Here is a 9,441-nt window from a genome sequence, read left to right on the forward strand (position 1 = left end):
AAACTACAACAATATATATATATATATATATATATATATATATATATATATATATATATATATATATATATATATATATATATATATATATATATATTGGTTTGTTTGGTTGGTTCCAAGGAGACATGATAAATTATACTAGATTTTTGCTTCAATTGGTAAAAGGAGAAGTGTCTGTTCATGTGCGTTATAACCAACGCCACCACTGCATTAACAGGAAATGGGTTGAAACCAATTCCTATTCCAAGTATATTTCTTGTATTACATGCATTTCCATGAGTCATATTTACATTCAGGGACAGGGCAATTATGGTTAATATAAGCAGTCCTGAAATTGCCATTTTCAACTAAATGCCAAAGATGATGTTAAAAACCAAAACTTAAATTACACATTTCCTGCTGACAACAGCAGGTTAAAACTGCCCTGCGAGCATAACCTAGTCACTGTAAACACAGTGCATGCACGAAAGGCCTCGTTTAGCATTCGCACGTCATTTTAGAAGTCACGTCTTGCAAACGAGGTAACCAAGCAATGTTCAATACAAAATTGATGCATTTCAAAAAATAATGGTATCATCCCCATTCTGAATGATCGCTGCAAGTAGCTGCTGGTTTCATCATTTCTGGAGAAAACCACTGTGCCACCGATGCATTGTCCCCTCTACACATGGAGGCGTACTATCGGAATGAGCACGAACCATCCACTGCTATAATAATCTATAATGGCCCAATTTATTCCCACCTTGTGGGGTTAGTTAGTAGTAGGAGAAAGTTTTTCGCCCAAGTCTTTCACACGGACCAGCTGGCCCAACCGGAAGTTCAACTGAAGGCATTTGGGTTGGAAATACAATTTGTTCAGGATGCCGGTGATAACTCGTCTACTAATCATGACAGACCATGGGATCTTTAACGTACATCAATGACCAGTAATGGTAGACAGGTCGTAACGTCATTCTGATGAATGGTGCACAAATTTTTCTTAATGCTCCTAGATGAATCAAAGAAAAACAAAGGTGTGAAAGGGAGAGCAAGTGAGGATAAGGTAATAGAAATTTGCATAATTCCCCAAAATAGTTTTATCAAAAGCAAAGAAACATTTTAGTTAAACCACAATTATAGACCTTGAATACAAGGTTTATACTAGCGTGAAGTTAAATAAAACTGAGGGACATGAACCCCCACAACCCGATCACCTAGAAAAAAAATTAATTCACCAATAACACATTAAAAGGACCACCAATAACCATTGACCAAACTTGGAAAATAACTCCATGTAACTTGACCTACAGTGTCACAATTACCTCCACCACCGAAGGTGGACAAAGGTTTTTCACCCCTGTCTGTTGATCTGTGAGCACGATATCCAAAAAAGTTATGGACGGATTCGGACGAAACTTGGTGGACAGGTTGGGTATGTGACGAGGACAGATTGATTTGACTAGCAGATACCCGTCTACGGTGGGTATGGGGGACAGGACGGATCACAATACTTGGTTACGGTAGTTTCTTTGGATGTTTTGCGCCGCATTCAACAGCTCAGTTCATATTGGTGGCGTGTCTGGGTGCTCATGGTAGCGTTTGAGACCGGTCGCTTTAGATTGTTGGCCTTGACACATAGTGCCGGATGAGTAACATGAACGATTTGACATATTCATTGTTTCTATATTACCTCCATCACCAGATTAACAACATAACAGGATAAAAGTCGTAAATGCTGAGTTGAACAAACGTCCTGAACTCATGGACTTAGTTAAGTAAAGCACGTCGCCTGGGACCCGGCCGTCGGTTTGCTGCTGAACGCTGCTGATTGTGACGTCATTGGTTCTCTCTTTGAAAATTCTATTTTTTAAATCTGCTATCACCTGCGTAAATACATGGAACACATAACGTGAAGATTTCGGAAGTATGAACAGACCATGTTCGGAGAAAAGTGTGTTAGAAGTTCCAGGCTTACGCCAATTATATTATGATGTCAGTGAATATCCGGATCTGGGACCGAGAATCTTTCAAGTGATGCTTCACCAATGAGAGATTGGGCATATATATATATATATATATATATATATATATATATATATATATATATATATATATATATATATATATATATATATATATATATATATATATATATATATTTCAAAAAGTTGGACGAGTTTTGACAAAACTTTTGGAATGAGTTGGGTAGGTGACAAGAACAAGCCGATTCGACCTCAGGTCAGGTCCGGATCCAGATCCGGCACAATCAGTGGATACAAAACGTAAACTGTTCATCCTGGCGGAGGTATGCGCTCTAGCCGGTGCCATTCGAGCTTCGCCACCTTTCCAAAACCGAGCTTCACCCGCCGAAAGACGGATGCCAAACCCCCAATCTCACCCAAAGTGCGATCCGAGGCTATGGTTTTGCAGCCCCCAGTCAGAGAGCAGCTGCCCCTCGCAGTCCAGAGCTCGTTGGCCCAAATAAATCATGAGCACCGCGACCAGGGTGGCAAGACCGCACCAGATCGCCAGCCTCTGCTTGGACGCGGGTCGCATGGTTCACATTGCAGGTCAACTCCGCAAGCCTGGCTTCTCCTCACCGCCAACCACCTCGACGGTCACGGCCACCCGAAGACCATTGACAAGGTGAGAATCGCGGAGCTTGGGTCACAAGTGGAATCAGCCAGCCAGACCTTGTACAGACCTGAGGATGCAACATAATGACACATTTAACATACCAAAGGTAGTCACAGATGGCACGTCATTCAACAAGGAATGGAAACAATTTATTCCCAATTCAAACAACGATCCCACGAGATTACCATGCCAACACGTAGGTAGGTAGGTAGATACAGGTAGACAATTATATCGTTGGAGTGGTAACGGTGCTGTGGTAGTGGAGAAGGTCAGGAATTACGAATGGCCGGTTTTACCAAACCAGACAACGTTTATCAACCATTCAGGTCTGGGTTAACAATAACCAGGAAATAAATGGTAAACCATCATATGGGGAATGCAATGGAAGACGAGACGAGGCAAGGAAGGATGAGGGAATGGAAACGACCGAGGTTCGAGATTCCAACGATCACTCCGTTCGTTCGGGGAAGGAGGACGAGACATGAAGTCACAAAAAAACAAACTCAAGGCAACAATCGGAACGTCTTACAGTCGGACAGGGTGTCCATCAAATAGTTTAAGCTCGTCACTAACATTACCACAACAGTCACTCGTCCAACGGACATGGGTAACTTTAACAAGGACATGTCCCACGATGCAGGCGGATGGACGTTCACCTGGCGAGCGTACGGACCCGGCCTGGATGGGCATACGAGCGCTGAGGATCGACGAAGAGAGGTGAACAAACTGCAACGACAACGACGTACCACGACAGCACGACGAAGGCGAACGCTTGTTGCCGACCGACTGGACGTCGCCACAAAAGTGCGTCACGCGTCTGCATCATGACGTCATGACGTAACTCTGCGTCTGGATCGGACGACACGGCGATAAAAATGGCGCAGCCGTCGGTTTGCTGCTGACCTTCGTCGGAAAACACCTTCGTCCAAACTTACAGTCTCGCACCTTCATGGGGATGTGTGTGTGGGCTCGAGATGACGTCAGGAATTCTTTTAAAAGGATAAAATTCCAAATTTTGCAGTGACGTAACCCTCGGAACACCCCGTGAGTGTGTTCAGTTACCAAAAAGCAACTATCGAGCGCTTGCCAAGCCGGCCGTACCTCACCAACGCTTTCGGTTGGAATACTGCACTCGTGTGCTTTAAGTCACGTGGCGAGCGCTCTGCAGGAACTTGGTCACTGAACACACTCACACACACACACCTCCTCTTTCAGGGAGCGGGACGAGAAGCTCGAGTCCCGAACTCCACGGACAGTCCAGTCGTGAAGGAATGTTGGAAAAAAAAAATTCACTCACATTGAAAATTCACATTCAAATTAATCCCAGGCCACGCCCCCTTTGAAAATTTACCAGTCAGTCTACCAGTCAGGCAGTCTGCCAGCCAGTCAGTCTGCCAGTCAGTCAACCTGCCAGCCAGTCAGTCTGCCAGTCAGTCAGCCTGTCAGCCAGTCAGCCTGCCAGTCAGTCAGTCTGCCAGCCAGTCAGCCAACCAGTCAGTCAGTCTGCCGGTCAGTCAATCAGTCAGTCTGCCAGCCAGTCTACCAGCCAGTCAGTCTGCCAGTCAGGCAGCATGCCAGCCAGTCAGTCTGCCAGTCAGTCAGTCTGCCAGCCAGTCAGTCTGCCAGCCAGCCAGTCAGTCTGCCAGTCAGTCAGCCTGCCAGCCAGTCAGTCTGCCAGCCAGTCAGTCTGCCAGCCAGCCAGTCTGCCAGTCAGTCAGCCTGCCAGTCAGTCAGTCTGCCAGTCAGTCAGTCTGCCAGCCAGTCAGTCTGCCAGCCAGTCAGTCTGCCAGCCAGTCAGCCTGCCAGCCAGTCAGTCTGCCAGTCAGTCAGTCAGTCACTACTCCTACAGTTCTGAGGTGATTACATCCATACTTGCCCCCATCGGATCAGCATGACCCCAATTAATGTGTATGGGTGTTTTTAATGGTGGGGGGTAGAGGGGGGAAGGACGCAAATTCTCAATTTCAATTGGAAATTTTTCACGCAGGAGGAGGAAGTCATTCGGCCCATCATGCCTGCGCCACACCAATACCAGACCAGATTTAATAAACCCGTGAATACCCGTTCCCGTCACGTGTGCGGCCTTTTGGCCGTTACACTGGGACAGTCGTCATCTCGCCGACCTCAGAAGGATGACAGACTGAGTCAACCTCCCTGGTGTTAATTCAATGGTTAACGGCGCTTGACCTCAGGACCCGAGGATCCCAAGGCACCACCTGAACCACCAATCCAACACCAGGTAAGGCCTAGGTCACATTTGCCACGGCGGCCGTGGGGGTCTCCAAAATCTACGGCCACTAGCAATTATATGGCGGCCACAGTATTTCCACGGTCACACAATGTAGCAGTCACATATGTTTTTATTTTTCAGGGAGCCGCACGGAGTATTTAGAAATTGTGGAGACCGAAAATGTGGGGGTGTCGTACGGTCTTTGATTTGATGTCGCACGGTGACCTTAGGGCGTTCCTGCGGCGGCCATAGAATTTTCAAGGCAGACGCAAGGCGACCGCAGGGGGGCCGCAGGGGGGCCCTAAGCCGAACGTGCGGCCAGACGGACGGTAACGAGTGGGTTAATTTTTTTTTACTATTTCTTTTTTTTCGGCTTGTCGAATTGCTACGGCGAATGTAGAAATGAAAAAAGTTATAACTCCGCGTTATAATTCCACGGCGACCTTACGGCCTGTAAAATATCGCCATACGGCGTAGGGCCACCCTGAGGCCACCTCAGAAACTCTGCGGCCGCCGCACGTTTCTGTCAATTCAGAGGGCGTACGGCCGCCGTATCCTCGCCGGAGAGCAAATGTGACTTTGGCCGATAATGTAAAATGTGTGTCGTGTCGCGCCGCCTCCAGGTGAGTGAGGGTATTACAAGTCTCCACCATTCACAGTACAGTACGGTACAGTATTCCTGTTCCCACGTTTATCCAGGACAGTGAGATGTTTTTTTTAATTGTAGGTGGTGGTTATGTTTTTGCTTCATGCACCGAACAGGTTGCCAGCCAGCTAGGGCATCACGAGCACCTATATAAATACTCCAAGGGAACCACATGCAGGTCGCCAGCCAGGGTAACACAGGTAAGTAGATATAGCTTGGGTACCAAGAGGGCAGGTTGCCAGCCAGGGTAACACAGGCAGGTAGATATAGCTTGGGTACGAAGAGGTAGGTAGCCAGCCAGCTAGGGCATCACGAGCACAAATATAAATAGTCCAAGAGAACCACGAGCAGGTAGCCAGCCAGGTAACACAGGCAGGTAGATATAGCTTGGGTACCAAGGGGTAGGTAGCCAGCCAGGGTAACACAGGCAGGTATATATAGCTTGGGTACCAAGAGGTAGGTAGCCAGCCAGCTAGGGCATCACGAGCACCTATATAAATAGTCCAAGGGAACCACATGCAGGTCGCCAGCCAGGGTAACACAGGTAAGTAGATATAGCTTGGGTACCAAGAGGGCAGGTTGCCAGCCAGGGTAACACAGGCAGGTAGATATAGCTTGGGTACGAAGAGGTAGGTAGCCAGCCAGCTAGGGCATCACGAGCACAAATATAAATAGTCCAAGAGAACCACGAGCAGGTAGCCAGCCAGGTAACACAGGCAGGTAGATATAGCTTGGGTAGCAAGGGGTAGGTGGCCAGCCAGGGTAACACAGGCAGGTAGATATAGCTTGGGTACCAAGGGGTAGGTAGCCAGCCAGCTAGGGCATCACGAGCACAAATATAAATAGTCCAAGAGAACCACGAGCAGGTAGCCAGCCAGGGTAACACAGGTAAGTAGATATAGCTTGGGTACCAAGAGGGCAGGTTGCCAGCCAGGGTAACACAGGCAGGTAGATATAGCTTGGGTACGAAGAGGTAGGTAGCCAGCCAGCTAGGGCATCACGAGCACAAATATAAATAGTCCAAGAGAACCACGAGCAGGTAGCCAGCCAGGTAACACAGGCAGGTAGATATAGCTTGGGTACCAAGGGGTAGGTAGCCAGCCAGCTAGGGCATCACGAGCACAAATATAAATAGTCCAAGAGAACCACGAGCAGGTAGCCAGCCAGGGTAACACAGGCAGGTAGATGTAGCTTGGGTACCAAGGGGTATGTAGCCAGCCAGGGTAACACAGGCAGGTAGATATAGCTTGGGTACCAAGGGGTAGGTAGCCAGCCAGCTAGAGTATCACGAGCACGTATACAAATAGTCCAAGAGAACCACGTGCAGGTAGCCAGCCGGGGTAACACAGGCAGGTAGATATAGCTTGGGTACCAAGGGGCATGTAGCCAGCTTGGGCCGCACAGACACATACGTATATAGATCGTCCTCGGGAACCATTGGATAAGTAACCACCGATTGGATAAGTAACCACCGAATGTATCGTGGTCAAAAATCTGTCAAACAGACGGACAGACCCCAAATTGTGTATTTTTGTAAGATTGTATTATACATTTAAACGCTGTAGAACACAAATCGCCTTTTTGACACTTTCAAAACCATTCCGTTTAGCAGTACTTCGACCAAATATTACGGCATTTTACGTCATCATGACCACTCAAATTTCCTGGTCATAGACCCCGTACATGTTCTTGTTTGTATGATATTTGTTTCTCGAATTATATTATTATTACTTACGAAATCTAAAGATTTCGTAAGTATATTGATTACTTCCATCATCTGTTTGTGTGTTTGTTTGTAGGCACGATAACTCGAGAATGGAAGAAGCTACCAATGTCAAATTACACCACGTGATTCAGGAGGGTGATGGCTAGCGCTGATTAGATTTTGGTCAAAATCGGTCAAAGGTCAAGGTCACAGTGAGGTCAAACATTCGATTTTTGATGGTTTTGTACAGAATCATCGTAGAAACTTCTGGTTTGCGTCGCTACCTTCTCTAGAGACAGCTTTTATTAGACAAGGTCAGAGGTCAAGTTGACGATTTCATAAGTACCAGTCTATGACTGCTTGTTTATTTATTTATTTTTGTACACAGTGTAGGGCTTGTGGAAGGAGCTACAACTCCAGACGTAACAGGATAAAAGAACAGTCGAAACAAAGGGGGCGGGAAGGGGCTGGGGGACGCCAAAAGCATGGTTGAGAGACAAAATAAAGGGACACTTAGACAAATAAGGGACGTGGGGAGGACGTGGGTGGGAGTGGGCAGGGGGAGTGCAAGGGGGGACAAAGTAGGGAAAGAGCAGAGGGTGAAAGGTCAGAAAGGAGGCGGCAGAAGACAGAGACCACCGACCTGTCTGTGATGTGAAACTTGTACTTTTTAGCTCTTTTAGCCCTCAACCAGTCATCAGCCTGGCCAGGGGCTTACATTTTCAGTCCTGTCCGTCCAGAGCCTTCACTCGAAAATGACTGTGCACATTTATTTCATTTTCGGCACATGTATGCAATAATGTCCGGGCATGGGACACGTTAAACGATTTTGGGATGGGAGCCAATTTAGATAAAAATTAGACATCATTTGACATTGCGACGTTGATGGATATTCCTCTGCCCACATGAAATCTTTGCTTACTCTAACTTTGACTGAAAACCTCAAGACCATTTGACCTCGATATTTAATCTTAGTCCAGTCAAAATAAGCCAAAATGGGGGCAAACCTCACACTAATTGCAAGAAAAATGAAACCACTTGTTTTATGTTCCTCTCGCTCTACCTTATCAATGTCTAAAAATTCCAAGTAAATGAAGAAATGGAACATGGTGAGTTTTTAGGATGATTGCGACTTTTTAATATTTTTCAGGCAAGTATGCGGTATTAAAAAACTGTGTAATTTGGCCATTTCTTCCCCTATTCCATTCAACTTGGTGTCTATTCCCATGTTTTCTGAGGTGTTCTCTCAGGAAAATATCGTGTAAACCTTGGAGGAATAATAATATGGAGGCGGTGTGGCGTTAGGATCTTGGAGCCAATTCTGCCATCTTGGATCACCCATTGCCAGTGGTTAGCAGTACAGGTCGGCCGGAAAGCCACTTTTCCCTAATTTTTTTTTATCTCTGAAACTATGAGAGATAGGTGCAAACACGCAACGAGGAGCAACATAAGGACCTTTCCATGGCACGTAAGAAGAGGGATGCCAATGATGTGAACAAGCTACTCACATTCATTGAGGACAAGTCTCCTTTCGGAAATGCTGAAACTCTCAGAAATATAGTAAATGGTGTTGTTGCAACAGACAATGTGAATGTCGACAGAGCAGATGATATTGGCAGTAAAATGTTAGGGGACATGGAGGGAAAACAAATTTTGAAGTACACATTTAAGAAGAAAGACCAGGCAGTCGCAATGGATTCGAAGTCCAAAATCTCCATCGATGGTGAGGATGTTAGCATTGATCCTCTTCTCGTGTTTCAGAGGCTTGTGATGGTCAGAACACAGAAGGAAAGTATTCGGGATGCATTTGGCTATGAACTCTGTGGCTATCCCCCTGCTCTGTTTGAAAAAAGGAACGAACTCTTGAAAGCTCATAAGCCAGCGCTTGCTAACGCTCTATGGGACCTTGCTGGGGATCCTTCTGATTAACAGACGCACATGGAGATTGCAACATTTCAATTTGTCCTTGATGGTGGAGCTCTTCTGCACAAGATGCCATGGGAAACTGGGAAGACATACAATGCTATCTGCCAAAGTTATGTTGCTCATGTCAAAAGGTATGGAAACCCAGTCATAGTGTTTGATGGTTACCAGAGTGGTCCAACTCCAAAGGATGGGACTCACAGAAGACGCATTGATACCAAGCAGGCCCAAGGAGTTCAGTTTCATGAAAACATGCCTCTTCAAATGAAAAAGGATGAATTCCTGTCAAACAAAGAGAATAAGCGTTTCATAAATCTCCTT

General features: G+C 46.2%; 1 protein-coding gene across 4 annotated transcripts in view; it reads right to left on the bottom strand.

The window, feature by feature from the left end:
- Nucleotides 1-3,517, bottom strand: part of LOC147010750 (protein-tyrosine sulfotransferase 2-like) — a 76,327-nt gene extending 72,810 nt beyond the window's left edge. The window contains exons 1-2 of one of the 4 annotated variants that reach the window (XR_015052266.1): nt 3,273-3,456; nt 2,378-2,683 (exon numbers count right to left, since the gene is read on the bottom strand). Coding sequence is in view for 3 of the 4 variants with exons in the window: in XM_085859115.1 (XP_085715241.1) it covers nt 2,378-2,535 (158 nt within the window). In the remaining variant the exon portion in view is untranslated. Of the gene's footprint in view, nt 1-2,377; nt 2,684-3,272 lie in introns of all 4 variants that reach the window. The other 3 variants (XM_085859115.1, XM_085859114.1, XM_085859113.1) reach the window with 3 other exon arrangements.
- Nucleotides 3,518-9,441: the final 5,924 nt, after the last annotated feature.

Source organism: Eptatretus burgeri, chromosome 16 (genome assembly GCF_056783735.1).
Source record: "Eptatretus burgeri isolate ZD-2024b chromosome 16, Ebu_testis_v1, whole genome shotgun sequence".
NCBI classification, from domain to species: Eukaryota; Metazoa; Chordata; class Myxini; order Myxiniformes; family Myxinidae; genus Eptatretus; species Eptatretus burgeri.